General features: G+C 55.3%; 5 protein-coding genes across 5 annotated transcripts; 2 read left to right on the forward strand and 3 right to left on the reverse strand.

Annotated features, from left to right (window-relative positions):
* Positions 1-149: 149 nt before the first annotated feature.
* Positions 150-1,414, reverse strand: C8Q71DRAFT_701787 (chaperonin 10-like protein; the record flags this gene model as incomplete). Its single annotated transcript, XM_047920207.1, has 5 exons — positions 150-206; positions 260-439; positions 499-1,040; positions 1,096-1,233; positions 1,294-1,414. 5 exons carry the CDS (start codon positions 1,412-1,414, stop codon positions 150-152), a joined length of 1,038 nt encoding a protein of 345 aa, XP_047782381.1.
* A 1,097-nt stretch (positions 1,415-2,511) lies between these two features.
* On the forward strand, positions 2,512-9,928 carry C8Q71DRAFT_794932 (putative polyketide synthase; the record flags this gene model as incomplete). Its single annotated transcript, XM_047925572.1, has 19 exons — positions 2,512-2,529; positions 2,579-2,712; positions 2,766-3,012; positions 3,064-3,269; positions 3,317-3,400; positions 3,455-3,539; positions 3,589-3,736; positions 3,789-3,885; positions 3,942-4,495; positions 4,551-5,764; positions 5,825-5,983; positions 6,104-6,125; positions 6,404-6,580; positions 6,635-6,843; positions 6,937-7,051; positions 7,146-8,746; positions 8,798-9,201; positions 9,257-9,420; positions 9,486-9,928. 19 exons carry the CDS (start codon positions 2,512-2,514, stop codon positions 9,926-9,928), a joined length of 6,081 nt encoding a protein of 2,026 aa, XP_047782382.1.
* Positions 9,929-11,512: 1,584 nt separating this feature from the next.
* On the forward strand, positions 11,513-13,905 carry C8Q71DRAFT_742301 (major facilitator superfamily domain-containing protein). Its single transcript, XM_047922849.1, has 10 exons — positions 11,513-11,866; positions 11,920-12,037; positions 12,094-12,194; positions 12,270-12,436; positions 12,505-12,736; positions 12,793-12,827; positions 12,896-12,957; positions 13,023-13,215; positions 13,278-13,335; positions 13,407-13,905. The coding sequence occupies exons 1-10, from the start codon at positions 11,712-11,714 to the stop codon at positions 13,654-13,656; spliced, it is 1,371 nt and encodes a 456-aa protein (XP_047782383.1). The 5' UTR covers positions 11,513-11,711; the 3' UTR covers positions 13,657-13,905.
* A 614-nt stretch (positions 13,906-14,519) lies between these two features.
* C8Q71DRAFT_854769 (major facilitator superfamily domain-containing protein) lies at positions 14,520-16,993 on the reverse strand (the record flags this gene model as incomplete). Its single annotated transcript, XM_047927101.1, has 9 exons — positions 14,520-14,600; positions 15,342-15,459; positions 15,526-15,583; positions 15,638-15,830; positions 15,900-15,961; positions 16,035-16,069; positions 16,128-16,359; positions 16,425-16,591; positions 16,911-16,993. 9 exons carry the CDS (start codon positions 16,991-16,993, stop codon positions 14,520-14,522), a joined length of 1,029 nt encoding a protein of 342 aa, XP_047782384.1.
* A 383-nt stretch (positions 16,994-17,376) lies between these two features.
* C8Q71DRAFT_430834 (uncharacterized protein) lies at positions 17,377-18,956 on the reverse strand. The gene is made up of 5 exons (XM_047918503.1): positions 18,552-18,956; positions 18,144-18,488; positions 17,967-18,085; positions 17,448-17,916; positions 17,377-17,391 (listed from the first exon to the last, which is right to left on the reverse strand). Exons 1-4 carry the CDS (start codon positions 18,726-18,728, stop codon positions 17,559-17,561), a joined length of 999 nt encoding a protein of 332 aa, XP_047782385.1. The 5' UTR covers positions 18,729-18,956; the 3' UTR covers positions 17,377-17,391; positions 17,448-17,558.
* Between the last annotated feature and the right edge of the window lie 99 nt (positions 18,957-19,055).

Genomic DNA, 19,055 nt, shown 5'->3' on the forward strand with positions numbered 1-19,055 from the left:
GACCCTACGTGCAGAGCAGTCATGCTTAGACCTGAGCGCGCCGACGCCAACGAGCGTGATACCCTCTCTTGAAGCAACTGGCGACAATCTACATAGCTACGGCGTACACCGTAACGGGAGTGGAGAGCAACGACCGTTGAACTGAATAATCAGGAATCCACGCCCGGAGTGTCTGAGATCCGGTACGTGATCTTTTCCGCATGGACCTCATCACCGCGATGTCAGGACGTGTCTTGACGGAGAGATGGAACACGGTTACCTTGCCTGCTCCCATGTATTCGAAGCCATCCTTGACGCTCTGCAGTCCGTGGGGGAACAAATTGATTCGTGTGTGCTTGATTTTCCCCTGCGATAGGAGTTTCGAGATCAACTGCGCGTACTCCACAGCACTTTGATGATCCTCCTCGACAGCAGGATGCGCAAAGGGGAAAGTTATTTCCTGTGCGAATGCGTGGGCCTGAGTGGAAATGTACGCAAGGAGATAGCTATCAAGCTTACCTTCCCTAAGATAGTGTAGGCGAGAATGAGCTGGGTCTGAACTCCTTTCGACCTGCTGACGTAGGGCAGAAGAGTTGCGATATTGCCGCCCTCCTTGCTTAGCGATGTGCTAACCTGGTTCGGTGTCCTGTCTTGACTGATACAATCCATGGCGTGCCGAAGAGTGCCTCCAGTGGCCGCGAAGATCTTCCTGGGGGTCTTAGAGTCGGCGTAGTCATACACCTCGTCCGCCCCGAGAGACCTGACGAGGTCGAAGTGTTTGGGCGACGCCGTCGTGATGACTCGCAGGCCACTCAGCTTCGCAAACTGAATGGCATACTGCCCTGTCGCAGACGTGCCCGACCAGATGAGCATAGGAATCGGCTCCGTGGCAGGGCAGTCGGGCGTAGGAAGCTTGAGGCATCGGTACAGGGCGAGACAGCTTGTGAAGCATGCTATACCCAGCTGCGCCCCTTCTTCGAATGTCACCGAGTCGGGCAGCGATATGGCGAGGGCAGCCTCCATTACCACGTATTCCGCGAACGCGCCGTTCGGTGCTACGCCTGGTAAACAACTCAAGGTGAGGTCCGCATCAACAGAGTACGAACCAGTGCCTACCGCCCTGTATGCATCCAGCCACGCGTTCGCCCTTGTGTCGCAAAGTTTCAGGAACCTCCGGACCGACTTCAACCACAGTGCCCGCGAAGTCACAACCTAGGATGTTTTCAGGCTTCTTGTGCAGGAGAGCGGTTTTCCCTGGATTGGCAGCCCGGTGAGCAGAACGCTTGACCCTTCATCATCAATCGGCATGCTTACAATCCACGGGATTTTGAGCAGTTGCAGCGACTTTCACTAGCATTTCACCGGCCGAGGCGCGTGGTGTCTGTACGTCCTTCAGTTCGAAGTGCCCGTTACCCAGAGTCACGATGGCCTTCATGTTCGTGCTGTAATGCTGATAGTCACAGGCAAATGCAGTTAGTAGACGAGAACAGATGATTGTGTTGCGGATTCACGGCGACACCGTCATTGAAATGTCGCCGCAAACCTTAGACGGCCGCTCCCAGTGGAGCACCCGAGCAGCTTGCACAGTCTACTACTTACCGTACCGTACTACTAGTGTGAGTTAACTCGTGCCCGGGGCCGCTCTTCCTTCAAGCGTGTCGAGAGCTGACAAGTAACCAATCGGAACGATGTCCGATGTTCGCCAGAGCTGTGGTTCTGCCAGAGACCGTGCAGATGATAATAAATCTCGTCGAGGATTTGTTTGGTCTCAATTTGAGTACGGTATTGCCGCGGCCTGCTAGTGTACTTCAAGTTACTAGTAGTAGCTAAGTATAGTACTTGGTACTTATCATGTAGCGCCTAGGAATCTCAGATCCGGTGGCAAGCACACTTTTAGGTGGCGACACGCCACCGCTGCTCTTCGGCGCTTCAGCTCCTCCTCGACCATCTCCCTCTCGAATTTCTTGACAGTATTCCTCGAGTTGAGATACTGCGACGGACGTACCATCATGGTCAATTCTTGGCAGCATACGACACGTAATGGCAGTGTGCTCACTGGCCGTCACGTTCCGACTTGAGCGCGCCAGACTCGGGCGCCCGCTCCTGGGTATCGAGGTGAGATGATTGTTCCGCTGTGCCCTGCGAGATGATAGGCGAGTATCGTATTCGTCTCTTCCGTCTGCGTACTTACTTTTTCGCTCAAGATCTACCGCAAGAGCGCCGCTGAAACGGGTGCGGTCACGGGGCGATTCGGTTCCCCTAGTCGAACATTATGTACCTATTCTCATTCGTTCCTCCTCAAACGACTATCATCTTTGACTACACCGTAGTTTGGACTAGGCAATGTGATCGGTCCATCTATCTGCACTGATGGGCCCATCAGTGGATAAGGTTGAATGGCGGAACTGCGGCCACATATATAGACTTGCAATCAAATCGCACGGATCCTCTTCCGGTCGTGTCGGTTTGAGGCACGCGTCGGCATCAGACTATTTAGAAGCACATACATCAAATCACGACTTGCACTTACCCATGACTTCAATCGCCATCGTGAGTCGCTCTACCTCCATTCCTTGCTTCATATTGCTGAGGTTCGTAGGTTGGCCTCTCGGTGGAGCTTCCCAGCGGGAAGTACTCGCCGAAGAACCTTGATCATGACGCTTTCTTCCAGCTCTTGCTTGACGGGGTTGATACATATGAGCGCATGCCAGCAGGCCGCTTCAATGCAGATGCGTACGTTCCACGTCATTTGATATACCTCCGCCGCACTCAACGTCACTGCACAGATGGCTCGGTCAACATCTTGGAGAAATTCAAGTTGATACTGGCGCCTTCCTCAAGGATATCGACTCCTTCGACAATGTCGAGTTCGGAGTATCAACGAAAGACGCTCATAGCATGGCCCCAGCAACAAGAAGACTTCTTGAGAACGCGTTCCTTGCCTTACTCGACTCTGGAGTTGATTATCGATCGAGGAACGTCGGCTGCTTCACATCGGCGACCGCATTCGACTTGACGACTATATGTGAACCGGTACATCCTGCTGATCCTCACGTGGACTGAATACTACTGACGGCTTCCCAGGATGAATACGACGGACGGGGCTCATTCGCGGGATACCCGTCCATGGTAGCCAATCGGATCTCTACCCACCTCGACCTGCTCGGCCCATCCGTTCCGACGGATACGGCATGCAGCTCAACTTTGACCGCCTTCCATCTGGCGGTCCAGGCCATCTCCCAAGGAGACTGCGAGACTGCGGTAGTGGCGGGTTGTCAGCTGAACCATCGGTGAGTGGTCCCTCATACGCTTTGGAGGTATACTAAGGCTACCGTAGTTTCATTGACTGGTTCACGTACAGTCAAGCCTCAATTCTTGCCGCGGACGGGAAATGCAAGCCCTTTGACGCTTCTGCGGATGGGTGCGGCTTGTTCTAATGATCGTGGCAGGCATACTGACAGCGCGTGCACCATAGCTTCTCCAGGGGAGAAGGCTGTGTGGCAGTGGTGCTCAAGCCTCTCGACCGAGCTCTCCAAGATCATGATCGCGTCTATGCCACGGTTAGCCACCAGACTCGCGCGCTCATTCCTTGTCTCACGGAGCGAACAGGTTTTGGGCACTTCAATCAACTCTGCTGGGGGCGCGGCGCCTCCGGGCGCTCCGGTCGCGGAAGCACAGCGGGCGGCGATGAGGCAAGCATTTACGCGAGCGAACAGGAGTTTCAGAGACGTCGACTATGTGGAGGTGCATGCAACAGGTGCGTTACAGAGGCCATCTCGTTTCAGAGTACTAACTAAGTAGCCGCGCAGGTACTGCCAAGGGAGATCCTACGGAAGTAAACTGGGTTGGCGAAGAATCTTGTCGAGACGATGAGTTACTGTTAGGCAGTGTTAAGGGCAACATCGGGTGAGTCTGCATGCTAGTATAGCGAGTACTGTAATATTGAGCTGACGCACGGTCAGGCATACCGAAATCGTAGCCTTTCTCGCGTCCCTGTGCAAAGTGATTTCAGTATTCAAGACGGGGACTATACCGCCGGCTGCGAATCTGCGTACGCTCAACCCCGCAATTGAATGGCACAGGCACAAGCTTCGCGTTCCCTTGACCGCTACCCAACTTCCATGTCGGAACGGGAAGCTACCACTGGTATCCATCGCCAGCTCAGGCATCGGCGGGTCGAATGGCCACGTCGTCCTGGAAGGCCCTCCCGTACTCCCTGCGCCCAGCCGCTCTGCGGTATCTGGCTCGGTCGTTTTGATGGCATGCGGACTCTCCTCGCGTAGCGCTACTTCGATAGGGCAGTCACTAGAGAGCTTGTTGGACTCAGAACAGGTGGACTTGCGCGCTCTGTCAACGGTAGTAGGTCGAAGGGCGAAGCAGATGACCTGGAGGTCCTACGCTGTCGTTGAAGAGGGTTCCTCTGGTTGTGTCGCGTTCTCTGCACCCCGACGTTGTTCGCGCATGAAGCCTCCTGTCGTGTTTCTATTCTCAGGCCAAGGGCCCCAGCATCCCGACAGTACGTTATCCCGTTTGATCTGGCATCGTGGTTAGGACCTGACGGTAATTTGTAGTGGGTCGCGAGCTCTTCGACAATTTCCCTGTCTTCAGAGATAGTGTCCTCGAAATGGACAGTGTCTTTATGAGGTTAACGGGCAGATCAATCATTAGAGACCACGGTCTCTTCGCAGGGACCGCACCAGCGGCGGACGGAACCTGGCCCATATCATTAATTCTACCTTCCATCGCAATATTTCAAATGGCTCTCTTTGATTTGCTCGCGCATCTAGGCGTAAAGCCTGATATCGTGATTGGCCACTCTGCAGGGGAAACCTCTGTCCTCTACGCCTCAGGCGCAGCCCCGAAGGCGATGGCTGTGGAGCTAGCAGTTCTACGAGGACAAACCTTCTCGTCTATGGAAGCTCTGGCCGGCACTATGGCCGCTGTGTCCTGCACGCCAGACGAGGCCCAAAGGCTCATCGACCACATTCGCCAAGAAGACGATAACAGCGTCCTTGACATAGCTTGCTACAACTCTCCGTCTGCCATTGCCATCTCTGGGCACGCGGTAGCGATAGACCGGTTCATGGAGCTGGCCGTTGTCCATGGCTATTTCTGTCGCAAGATCAGAACCCGAGTACCAATCCATTCGTCCATGATGGAACAATGTCGCGACGAGTACGTCAAGGCGCTTCACGACTTGTTCAAACGGTATCCGGGACGCCATGTACCAGACGTTACGACATATTCCACGTATACTGGCACTCGATTTGAAGGACCCTACAGCGCCGAGTACTTCTGGAATAACACCCGAAACCCTGTTCTATTCACACAAGCGGTTCAGGAGGTAGCTCATGCGTCACCCACGACAACCATCGAGATCTCTCCGCATCCCGTCTTGTCGTCATATGTCTCACAGATCACTCAAGACGCTGGTGCGATCTTCTCGTCGACCCGCAGACGGAAACAAGGCCGCCCGTCTACGGAGCATCGCGATCTGTTGGAACTATGCGGACAGCTTACCTCTGTGGGACATAACTTTGTCGACTTTACGGCGCTAAATGGGCGCGCATGTCACGAGCTGAATGCTCCATTACCGGAGTACCCCTTCTTGCGCAAATCATATCCTCTCTATCCCGACACTATCGGGGGTGTGAAGCACATGAGGGGGCACAGTGGACCGCTCAATCACGATTATCTCAAGGTGAACAAGGAGACACATCCGACGCTGGCGGAGCATGTCATCAGAGGGGAGCCAATCATGCCTGCGGCCGGCTTCATTGAGATGGTCCGTGGATTCTGACGACGCACAGTACTGACGTTAATACTGACCGAATTGCTACTCCAGGCATTGGAATTCGGAGCTACGGCCTTGATGGATGTGGACATGCGAGCCATTCTGTCTTTGTCATCCGAGAAGCCTGCCAAGGTTGATATCTCTCGCGATGGTTTCCGCTGGGTGGTCAAGACTTCGATCTCATCCAGCCATCCGAATTCGGCGACGCCGGTGCGTTTTTCATCTTACTTCTGCTAGGTATTGCATGTCATTGTATACGGTGACAGACGGAGAGGGTTCATGCGAGTGGATACCTATCATTTGGATCGACCGAACGTCAGACCCAGCTAGATATCAATACTATACGTCAACGGTGTGAAGGATACAGCGGAACCTGTGAGTGGATGCTGGTACAAAAGGGATACATCAGGACTGAAAGGCTACTTGTAGCGTTCTATCAATCACTCGGATATTTCTCTGCATACGGACCTTGTTTCCGTCGAGTAACAGAAGTCTTCTATGGCTATCACGAGGCCCTAGTATCGATCAAGGGAATGGATGGGGTGTTAGAGCGGTACGTTTTTGCCTTGTCCTCAGATCGAAATCGCCGCTGACTGTCTTGCAGTGACGGGCGGTATCTGATGCATCCAGCCATCCTTGACGCCTGCTTGCATATCACATCGTTCAGACCATTCCATGGGGACCACAGCTCAAACGGCTACTACTTGCCTGCTCACGTCGATGCTGTCATCCTCCATCGTTCTCCTCGGGTCCATTTTTTCCCGGATCATATCTATACGCACACAATACTCAGGGAGTGGACACCATGTAAGCAATGACGCCTTCGGCGAGCGGACACGAGTAACAAGATTCCCGTTTCAGCCTCCGTGTTCTATGATATTACCATCACAGATGACGCCGGAAGCCCCTTGTGTACCCTTCAGAGGCTGGAGGTCGCAAAACATCATTTCAATCCTCCACCTGAAGATTTGATACCGTTCCAAGTCGTGCTGCAGCATCCCACTTTGTCGCCACGGCCGGTTATTGAAGACAAAGCGAAGGTTAATGGGCACCACCACGGAAACGGAAAAGTGCATGAGAGTGCGATTTGTTTCAGAGTAAGTAGCGTAGATGAACTTTTCCTTTTGCATCATCTCTATACTTACGCTCGCGGACGGCAATAGGAGGATCATCTCACAGACGCTATCGTTAATCACTCGGGCGCATTGCAAGAAGCTGTCAAAGAAATATCAGATCAAGACAGCAGACGCGTTGCTCGTATCCTCGTCGTTGGTACTGGTACGCACGATGAGTCTGCAGCTGGTGTGAGTACTGACTGACTGAAAATGCTCAGAGCTCTCACGTATCGACCACATCGTCCCCATTCTTGAAGATTTCCCTCATCTCTTCTTTGATATCAGCATTCCGAAGGGGACGCAGGCTCATATCAACATTGACCCAAGACGACGGACTGTCAGGACTTCAAACATTGATCTCGCCAAACCCCATCCTGAGCCCGTCCAGTCCTTCGATCTTGTATCCTTATTCCTTCCGGAGGGCGAACTCCATGCGGCGCAGCTGAACCGTCTACTCGTCTCCGGAGGCTCATTGGTTGTCACAACACGGCTTGATCTGCCGGTGAACGGCCACAAAACGCATGGACTCGAAAAGCTCTCACAAACATTACGTGATGCAGGATTGACGGTTCGACGCACGCTGGTCACGCCTGATGGATCGTCTTCGATCGTTCTCACCTGGCGCCAGAAAATCTCAGCACCTGCGGGCGACGCACCGGAATCTCCCGTATTCAATCCTGAAGAAGCGTTTGTATTCCACTATTCTCAAGGGCACGAGGTCGACCTGCAGTGGGACTTCAGTGGCCTGGACCCTGCAGAGCCGTTGGACGTCTGGGTACTCACAAGTGAAGGTCGCGGTGGGGGCGCCGCACTTGGCCTCGTCCGGGCTCTGCGACTGGAGTATCTACTGTGGACTATCCGCGTCGTCATATTCCCCTCTAGCTACGAAGAGGATGCATGCGAAGAGTGTCTCCACACGATCCCGACGTGCATGCGCGAGGAGCTGGACATCTTCGTCACTCAGGATGGAGGTGTCCTAGTGCCACGAATGGTGCCTCTTCCTGAGCGCACTACCTCGGATGAGGACGGCGTCGACTCTTCTGTTCACAGCCACGCCTGCGAAGATTACATGCTCCTCAACGTGCGGGACGCCTCCGACGTAGGAGATGTGACGAGCGTTGTCGGAGTGGAAGTCAAGGGAAGCGAGTTACTCGCACTCAATCGCTCTAACGATGGCACAGTCATCGCACTCGTGCAAGGTATTCCTACCAAGGTCGTTGGCGTTCGCAGGGAGGCTTCGTCTCGTCTCTCTCCGCGACTGGAGCATCATTCGGCCGCTGTAGTACGCTTCACACCAGGGGTCGTCGCTGCTGCCCTTGCCCAAGGCACGCACACATTCAACAACGTCAAACGGTGCAAGAACCTCCAAGTGCTCGTCACCCATGCAGACACCTCCATTGGATCAGCGATCGTTTGGACGTATCAGAGGCAGAACATCGCTGTCGTAGGAGTACCTGCAGACGCAACACCCCTACAACTATCCTCCGCACTTCGTTCCGGATTCAACTTGATCGTGTCCGGATACACAGATGCCTCCTATATCGAGCTTCTGAAGTTTACGTCAACGTCGAAAGACAGGAAGATATATCTCTGGAACGACCCGCACGAGGGGCTTCCTTGGTCCCTACAGAACGACCTGTGGTCCGTGCAGGACGCGCTGGAGCTCGTGCTCGCCTTCCTAGAGGTCCATGTAGAGGAGTTGGGTGAGACCGTCGACGGCCACAGCCCACCGCAAGCTACAGTAATCACGTCTGCGAATAAGACACCGGCAATAGTGGCCTTCAGCCCACACAGGACCTACCTTGTCCTGGGGGGTATCGGCAACCTAGGGGCGCACGTCACCCTGATGCTATACCGAGTGAGTGTCACAAGTTGATACGTTTCACACTTGCTCATGCGCGCATGCCAGCATGGTGCTCGACACATCATAGTCACTTCGCGCAGAGGCGCGGCTAGCCTGCAGACAACCTCCAACCGGCTTGTCCGGCGCACGTTCGAGTACCTACAATCGCTTCCCGAGCTCGATCTGCGCCTCTCAGCCACAAGCGCCTCCGACGTCGGGAGCATGACTCAGCTCCTCCGCACGATCTCGGACGATGCACCGCTCGCAGGGTGTATCATCCTTACGGCCACGCTGGCGGACCGTACGTTCGCGCGGCTTGAGGAGGCGGACTTCGCGGAGGTGTACGAATCGAAGACTGGTGTGGTTGATGCACTCCGTGAGAGCGCCGACATCGCATCGCTCGACTTCCTTGTTCCGTTCACGTCTGTTGCGGGCCTGTTTGGGAACGGCGGTCAGACGAACTACTGCGCGTGAGTGGCTGCGAAATGGCCCACTCAATGCTTGTGATGGCTAACATGATATCAGTGCGAACACGGCGATGGAAGAACAAGTGTCTGCGTACTCGAACGCCTTCGCCTTCGTATGTCCGGGCATCATCGACTCCGCGATGATGCGTGCGAGCGACCTCAGCGAGTCGGGTAAGACTGCTCAGCTAGAGCAGTTCGCTCAGTGGGGCATCACAGCGGAAGGTGCGTCTGGAGCTTCGCACCCCCAGCTCTCCTTTGACCACAGAATGCTCACCAACTGCGCATAGACATGGTTCTGTGGCTGGAGGACGCCTTAGGCCGCTTCCAAACGGGCGAACGGTTCGCGCGGTATGTCCCTACTGTCGACTGGTACGCGGTCGAGCGCACGCGGGGCATGCCTATCATTGGGCGGCATATCCTCTCATCTGATTCCCTCGACGACCGTGGGCATAACTCTACAAAGGGTGTAGGTGAAGGAGGGGCAGAAGATGCGGGTGCGCAGATGGCGGCGATCGTACGCGGGGTGCTGGGCGTCTCGGCGGAGGACTTCTCCCCTGAAACGCCGTTCACGGCGTATGGGGTCGACTCACTGTCAGCGGCCCGTCTCGCGTTTATGCTGCGCCCGTATGTGGAGGTGACACAGCTGCAGCTGTTGGCGGATATGTCGTTGAGGGGGCTAGAGAAGCTGGCTGGTACCAGTGCGAAAGAGAATGAGAAACTGGCAAAGTGACCTGGGCCGAGGTGCCATGGTGACTTTCGATCACAGTCTGAGCTCTAGGTGCACGGGCCGCTGCCTGTGGTAGAGAACGCCAAGCTTTGCCTCGGAACCCCCCACTGGTCTTAGCTCGCTTTTCGGTTAGCTTCTTCATGTATTATTACTGTACTCTACAGGAGGGATTTCATTGCTGCTATGTATCACGCCGAAGCCTCTACGCGAATGAATAAATAACAGGACTTTTGGAGCCTGCATACTAATAGGCTAGTTATGTAGAGCACGGGGACCCGGGTAAAAGGCTGTCGGACTCGGAGTGCGTACAACCACACCTTCCTCATTCGGTATGCGGCGCCACGTCATCATGATTCGTGGCTGGGACTTAGTGTACATGGCAAGGTCGGACGCAGCCCCTCGCCTGCCGGCGTGCCGGCAGCTGCCGTATCTGCCAGGTGGCAGGGTACTGGCAGAGAAAAACATTGTAATTACGTAGATTCGGTGCTTTGCAGACCTGCTTTTGCCATGATCTCCCTAGCGCTCCATTGAGACTGCGCCCTGGCAGCCTGAGTGCTCGAGAAGGGTGGTTTTTGCAGTGTTGGTTGGTTGGTTGGACATCCCGTTTATTGTCGCTTCAGGGCGAAGCCCTATGTAGACATTTTCATGGTGTTGTATCCAGGTCCCATTGTTCTCAGGACAGTATCGGCAGTGATACTTGTACCCATTAGACTTGTTAGGGAGCTTTCTTGGTTTTGTGAGATGAGTCGCCAAGAATGTGTCAGCAAATCTGCCAGGGAAGGACATGCTCATCGTAGTTCAGGTAGTACTTGGCAGCCTGAGGCCATGTAGTATGTACAAATTTTACAATGTCAGCCATTCTACCTGTCTGTGGCCTCGCATCTACGGCCCGATGCGGCGACGAATGTTCAAGCTGCTCGAGCTCAGCCACAGGCCTGCCAGTCCTTGCCAGGTAATTGCCCTCCTGCCAGCCGGCAGTTGCCTTGCCGGCAGGGCGCTTGGCGAAGTGGCAGCGGCATGCCAGTTACATTACTGGGACTGCTGTTGCGTACAGTAAGTCACAGTGGCCGGTGCAGCACTCAGGCCTCAGGTATTCTCCTCACCCTCATCCAATTTTCACACTCCGTGCAACGATGTTCACGGAGGTCTCATAGGCAGCACGTGCAAGCGTTGTGGGTTTATGTCATTGTCATAACGTCTTCGAACAACTGTTGTGGCTCACCTAATTGACAGTTGTCGGCCAGTGCGTGCGTGACGCAGCCAGCGACCCCATTGCCGCATCGTCTACGAGCGCGTCTGGTGACATTGTATCTTGGAGGTAACTCACCTTCTACGTAATAGTACGTATTCGTTGATTGAAGCACGGAGTCTGCCGCCTGTCATGGTGGCGGTGGCAGGCGTTCTCCCACCGTCCGCACTGAGCAAGGAGGACGCTCATAGGGCCATGCGTCCTAGCGCTATGATGCATCATGACTTCTTCGGGAGGGCTTGTTCGTCGTGGTACGTTCTATTCTTACCCCATAAAGCCACTGATACCGAGAAGCACCGCTGTTCAGCGTTGTTCTCACGTAGGTATGCGCGCTCGTTCGCCGCACTGCGCTGGCGTGAAATACTTACGTCCGGGTCGCCGCAGCGCCTGATGCAGCCCTCCGGCACGTCGTTGCTTCTCTCCTGTACGACTGACAGCAACGAATTCGACAAGCCCATAGCCAAGTCCTGTCGCCGTAGCTTGTCTGCCCTACTGTAACGCCCGCCGCGGTGCACGCTGGTGCAATTCGCGAGCATCATGTCCGAGTCGTCCACTACGAGTCCTCCAGCAGAGGACGCCCCCAAAACCGAATACCCTCCATCCGAGTCGCCTGTCGTCGAGAAGCTTGTCCCGCAGCCCACCATTACCATACCTGATGGCGGCCTTCAAGCATGGCTATCCGTCCTTGGAGGGTATGTCCATCGCCCGGTGGCGCGGTTGCTCTCCAGTTGACCACCGTGTCCAGCTTCCTCATCTGCACGACGACCTTTGGTTACTCGAACTCGTTCGGTGTCTATCAGGACTACTATGTACTGTCCGGCGCGTCTACGGCGTCGAACATCAGCTGGATCGGGTCCCTACAGGTATGCGACAGTGGATTCCTTATCATTCTTGTTGACTGAGACTGTACCATTACCAGTTGTTCTTTATGTTCGCGATGGGCCTGCCGGCGGGTAAGCTGTTTGATCAGGGCTACTTCCACCACGTCGTCGGGTTCGGCAGTCTACTCTACGTCTTCTGGTACGTACGCCTCCTACCATCCTCTCCATGATCACCGTCTCTCCTCTCAACGGTATGCTCATGCCACGCCTACAGCATGTTCATGCTCTCGCTCGCCCACCCGGCCAAGTACTACCAGCTCATTCTCTCGCAAGGAGTCGGTATGGGTATTGGAAGTGGTCTCATGCTTGTTCCTGCCATGTCCGTGCAGGCGCACCACTGGCGCACTCGCCGTTCACTTGCGATGGGTATCGTCATGACTGGTGAGTTGCCTTTCCTTCCTGCACATCCTTTCGAGACCTATTTGCTCAACATCTCTTCCTTTTCATAGGCTCTGGTATCGGTGGCCTGATATACCCCATCATGCTGAACAGGCTCGTGCACGGCAGCGCAGGTTTCGCCTGGGGTGTCCGTGCAACGGCGTTCCTCACCCTCGGCCTCCTCACCGTGGCGAACGCCGTCATGACGACTCGTCTTCCGAGCGCGAAGAAGCGAGGACCAGGGCAAAAGCCAGACGCGAAGGCTATCATGACGGACATACCATTCTTGGTGCTCGTGTTGGGGTGCGTTCGGCAGGGATAGAATATGGCTATGGTGTGCTGATAGGGTGTCACTTTAGGTTGTTCCTGGTGTTGTGGGGGATGTTCTTCCCGTGTGAGCGGCTTCAGTTGTCAAGAGGGGTGTGTGAGGCGGCGAGCTGAATGGACTGCACCGCATTCCAGACTTCTACTTACAATTGTGGGTCAACCTTCACGGCCTCTCCTCGACTCTCGGATTCTACACGGTATGCACGCCCACCCTGTTCGTTCCCGCACCAGAAAGCCTGACATTCACAACCCCTCCCGCCAGATTGCCATCCTTAATGCGGCGTCGATCTTTGGGCGGACGCTCCCGAACATGCTCGCCGACCGCATCGGCCCGTTCAACGTGCTCGCGCCGATCGTGGTTGTCACCGGTGCGCTCGTCTTCGCCATGTTCGGCGTTACGTCGACAGGCGCGGTCATCGTGTTCTCGATCTTGTATGGTTTCTTCTCCGGAGCTAGTGCGTCATTCAACCTGCTCTCATCCAAAGCGTCGCACTGACGTTGGTGTCCGATGGAACAGCGATTTCTTTGATGCCGCCGGCCGTCGCCACGCTGTCGAAGGGCGTGCATGAGATCGGGTGCGTTCTCTGTCTTCTCCGGACTGGACGTGATCGGAGCATGGAGTGCTGAAATCATTGCGTACCGTCAGAATGCGTCTCGGACTCGCATACTTCTTCACGTCCATCGCGATGCTGACTGGTACGCCCATTGCGGGCGCGCTGTACGACGAACAGGGGCAGTGGTACAAGCCGATCATCTTCAGTGCGGTAAGTCGTTGGCGCTTCTTTCCTCGCCCAGTATGGGTCGTGCGTGCACTACGGCACGATCTACTTTTCCGTTTTCCGCGCACCGCGAAAGCAGTGTTTAGCGTGGCATGGTACAGCGTGCTCACGGATTGACATGATGCAGGTCGTTATCTTCGCCGGCGCTGTGTTCATCACCGCAGCGCGGAGCATCGTCGTGAAGAGAAAGGGCACCCAGCGCGTCTGAGAAAGGAATGGATATATGTAACTCGATTCTAATTCGTAGTGCGGTTGTATGCGGCATACGAGGATGCCTGTACGACTGCTTCTTGGTGTGCGCTGATGTACTTACGGTGTGTCACGTAATTTATATTACATAATGTCCCCAACAACGAGGTCTGGCACAGTTTCGACCCCCACGAATCCGTTCTCTTCCACAGAGCTGGCAGACTCCTCCAAGGATGGGGACGACTTGAGCTCCGTGGCGTACATGAGGTTGATGAACACTCCGAATATCTTGACTTGAGTACGCGCCGCAGCGACCGCAATGCACGGGGACGCGATGAGGGGGCGATATTCGTCACGATCCAGAAAGGAATGCGGACGAGCAACCAAGCAACGGTCGCAATGAGATAAAAAGCCTTGAGAGCTTGACGGCGGAACTCGGACGACATGGTTGGGTCAGGTCAGGGAGCTCTGAACAACGTGTACAATAATGTATATCCCATCTTTGTTGTCCTCCGAGACACGTCGGGCAGTGGCGGGTATATGCCAAGTCAGTAATATAGGTTCAGGCTGAATTCCTCAGCACTAGCAAGGGCTGGTTTCATGGGCAAGAGCGGGTTTCAGGAGCAGGAGGAGTTCATGGGCAGGGGCGGGCAGCCTACTGTACATCGTCTTGCAGCAGACAGGATCGGCACGACACGACTCGCTATTGGTAGCGCTACTACGCAATCATGCTGCCTCTCCCTGGCATGCAGGCCCAAGCTCGGAATTGCATCCTCAGCATCACCATGCCCTCAAACCAAGTGCGTCTTCTTGCGCGCAGCAACCAGATTGCGCGTGACAACTATGATCACCAGAGCCAAGGCAGAGGAGATCTACAGTACAAATCTTCGTCAGTAACAGTGAGGCGCAGTAGAACGCAGTGGAACTCGCAGCGGTGAATGAGTTGACAAGCAGAAGCGAAACATGTTGAACTTCGACTATTTCAGGTGTTATCACACGGAATAGGACTTATCCTTACCCGTTATGGACTTATGTTCTTCATTGCTACATATTACGTACATTCTTGATGGACTTGATCCAGACCTGTAGCACATGACTTGTTCTAGACCTGTATGGAACATTCCACATGGTTCCATCATATTCCAGATCATTCCTTGATGTTCCATCACATTCCTTGATCACATCACTTCGCATCATTGATCACATCATTGATCTAGGCCTGTCCAGTCCTTTCCAGTGCCTTCCAGCACGTTCTATCTATAGTGCCATATCGCATCATCCTGATGTATTCGCTCATTGCACTATATTGCATCATCATGACACGAAGTGTGTATGCCTTACTCATCCTGCTACAGGCTTACACATAACGCTTACTTACGCTTACTGTACGATCATGTGATGACTCTCTCATGTGTATATATACTGGGCTGGATGCCCCTGTAATGTATCAGTCTCTCCTCTTGTCTTACGCCTGCTGAGTCTTCCCTCTCAGTCTCTTGAGACCTTGCAAGCCCTCCATTGACTGCTGTCCTTAACTGGTCTTGTAGTCTGTTAAGTGTTGCCTTCACACTTGCCACTCCCTTTTCACTCCTTGTTCAACAAAACAGACGTACGCTGCAGAATAGGATGGGCTTCCACCAGGGGAATGTCAACCCGAGGAGCGCACCGGCGATGGGGTTTCCCGTCAGTGCGCCTAGGGAGCTGATGAGGTACGCGGGTCCGAAACGAGCTCTAGCCCCACATCGTGGTGTCGTATCAGCGGACGAATGGAATCAACTGCCGAGTATGCATACGCACCCGATCTCGCTCGGGTCGCGCGCCAAGCTGGCTATGCATGGCGCACACAACGACAGATCTGCACACGCAGCGAGTCAGATGGCGACGCTTGCAACGATACAGGGCTACTCACATGCTCCAGAGAAGAAGCCGAACAAGATCGCGAACATCATCGTCCCTGCGACGTCCTTGACACCGAAGAGCGCGAACAGGAGCGCAGCACACACGAGCGTGACGGGCCCGAGCAAGTTGAACGGCCCTAGCCGGTCCGCGAAGTAGTTGGGCACAATGCGGCCTGGGATCGCGGCGCCGTTCATGATCGCCAACTGTGATGCGCGGGGCAGTCAAAGGCGTCAGTCGGGTCGAGGGATGTAAGGGAGGGCAGAGTAGCGTACTGTGTAGAAGGCGATGTTTGAATCTATGCCATGGAGGATGGCAAACAGTTGGAGGTAGAAAACTGCATCCCGATCGTGGTCCTGCGTGAGCACGTAACAAGGCGCGGGGGCTCGGACATGAAGTGAAACACATACACGGGAAGAACAGGCCCCAGTTGTTTAGCAGTGACCTGCACAGAACGGATGAGCGCCGATCGCACGGTAGGAGGGCACTGGTCTGATACACACGATAGATTGAAGAGCATGTAAGGCACGTCCGTTAGGATGGCCTTCATGTTCTTGTGTGCGTTTGGTGCGTTCGCCGCGCGAGCCGGCGGGCGCGAGGTCATGAGCAAGTTGCTCGCAACGAGAAGCGCGAGGACGAGAAAGGCGCTCGCGCGCACACCCCACTCAAAGCCAGTGCGCCCGTTGAAGAGCTTGTTGAGCATGATCGGGAATATGAGGCCGCCCAAGGATGAGCCTGTCGATGCACACGAGCGGTAGTAAGTGCGAGAGATTATAAGAGGCACTGATCTGCGGACACACCTGAGACGACGATGCCCATAGCGAGGGAGCGGCGGGCACGCCAGTGGTGACCTTGCACAGCTAGAGAAGGGACATAGAGTAGCCCGCCGCCTATGCCCATACCGAGACCTTGGGCGAGATAGAGTTGGTAGTATTTGCTGCGATCGGCGATGGATACCATGAATAGCCTGAGGTAAAGTGATCAGAATACTTCCAATAGGGAATTCATGTGTAGAGGTGTCGCCTATCCAAATTCCCTACATACAGTAGCGCATTCGCGAACCCTGCTCGCAATGTATTTGGATCACCTCAATCAAAGAACATGTAGGACGTTGTCCTGCGCCGAGCACCACGGGCGATGGCTGCGTATCAAGGGGTACTCGAGAACACACAGTGCAGGTTGCCTCTGTTTGAGTTTGATCATACGGATCCAAGTCATCGAGACGATACGTGCAACGCCGAAGAGCGGTGCCAGCTGCAGCAACGCGAGATAGGAATACTACGCACGAGAAGACAAATAGGAGAGATCCAAGGAGGAGGGTTACTCTGAAGTAGCCCTTGTCCAGAAGAACGCCGGACAGGAGACCCATCGCGAGGAGGAAGAAAAGCTGCGTACATCAGGAAACTGTGCAATCTCTGACGGTATGTACGTCTGAGAGCCGGCCTTCAGAGCGTCAGAGCCTGTCAGGGCACTCCAGATATTACAACCCACCAGTTGGTTTCAGATAGTGCCAGAAAGTATCAGGTAGCACAGTACGTCAGAAAGCAGATATCACAAATTTCATCAGGAAACCCCTCCTGCAGATTAATTGGCACAAACGCAATGTATTAAGACTACTACATATCATAATGTACGTCTACCCGTCAGAGCACATGTAGGTGGGGCCCGTGCGCAGAGTTATCCTCGAGCGGGATAGGGGCGCGGAACTGACCACATCCGCGCTTATGGCGCGAGGTGCGCGGCGCGCCGGAGACGTTCTGGACGCTGCTGCACTCGAGGGAAGTGCCTGAGTAGGCGTAGAGGCCTCCGAAAAATCTCCTTACCCTTGGGACCCGGAATTGCGACGGCCTCGTTGCTCTCACGACGCGTCGCCGAGGTCTTCTCCATCCTCGCGTTGAGTGCGGACGCGAGGGTCGCGATCCTCGTTGGTCGCGTCAGCGAGACCCGCCGGCGTCGCGCCGTAGAGGCTGGCGAAGTGCGCTAGGGAACGCTGGAGCTTCGCGAGGTAGTCGTCGTTGTGCGCGAGTGTGCGCTGCAGGATCTGGAACCATGCGCTCGTCGTCGGCTCCGCGGAGAGCGCGTCTTTGTGTGGTGTGGGCGCGGGGCCGGGCACGTGCGGGTGGGTTGGCAGCAGATGCGTAGAAGTTGCGGATGCGGAGGGCGGGGCGGCCGCGCGCGATGTACAGTGCGAGGGAGGTGCTGAAGTACGCGCGCAGGAGAATCGAGATGGAAGTGGGGGAGAGGTTCGGGACGTAGGAATGTAAGAACAACACGGAGGTGACGAGGCGGAGGCTGTAGACCAGTCAGTGAGAGTAGTGCAATGGGTGTTGCGGTCTACCTACAGGAAGAAGCCCCCGTCGAACTTCTTGCCGGGCGTGGAATACCTCCCGGCCCAGCCGCCAACACCGTGCAAGAGGACCTTCTTCCAATTGAGCTCCTCGACCTTGCGGTGGACCGCCTCCTTGTCTCTGCCGTTGAGTCCATTCTGCCGCGAGCTCGAAAATCTGCTGTTCTCGCACCTCCAGCACGTTGATCAGCATGGTCTCATCTGCGGAGTTCTCGACGGGGATCCCGACCGCTGATGGAGCGTGAGCAGGATCGTTCACGATCTTCGCAAGGATCACAAGAGTATGCGATTCCGTGACTTCTGTGCGCCCGTTGGCGCGCCATTCAGACCGACTGACGACAATGCCGCGATAATGTTCGATACCGATGAAGCGAACACACTTCCCGTCGAGGTGAAGAGCGCACTTACCCGGTGGTCTTGCACTCGTGCCCCAGCCAGCACGACGGCGAAATCTGCGCGGCGGACTGTCCAGCCGGGGCGCATTGACAGCACGAACGTGTGAGGGGTGCGGCTGCAACTGTTCAGGCAGAGGTTGGAGGGCGGGCTCAGGCGGTGTATCAGCATCATAGGGTACACGCACTTTATCTCGTGCATCCTCTCGACGTCCTGTTTGCGTTATCCCGTCCCCACTCTCTGTTCTCGCTCGATCCAAACCCGTGGCCACGCGCGCCAGTCGTCCGTCGTCATGGTATGTCAGGGTTATAAGGTGTAACATAGGCTGAGGAGGCGGTCGACGAAGACGTCCGTGCGGGCTCATCCACGCGCGGGCGGAACGTCCGGTGGAAGTCGAGGTTGAGCAGCAGAGCTCTGCCACGTCAGAGGGTCGTGCCGGCGAGGGCCCAAGCAGCGCAGGATAGGTCGAAAACGCGGGTCAGTCAATGGCAGGGTGGGTGACCAGATGACGGGTGGATGTCCGCGCGAGCGAGCGGGAAGGTGCTTGGGTACGTGAATGTCGATGTGGAGGAGGAGAGCACGACTCGCAGGCGCAGCTGAAGTGCTAAGCGCCTCAGCCACTGCGACACGTCAGTGACGCGCGCTTGCTACCGTCCTCTCGCTGCACTTCACCACACCTCCATCTTTGGCC

Source organism: Rhodofomes roseus (assembly GCF_022264815.1).
Source record: "Rhodofomes roseus strain CIRM-BRFM 1785 chromosome Unknown C8Q71scaffold_4, whole genome shotgun sequence".
Classification (NCBI taxonomy): domain Eukaryota; kingdom Fungi; phylum Basidiomycota; class Agaricomycetes; order Polyporales; family Fomitopsidaceae; genus Rhodofomes; species Rhodofomes roseus.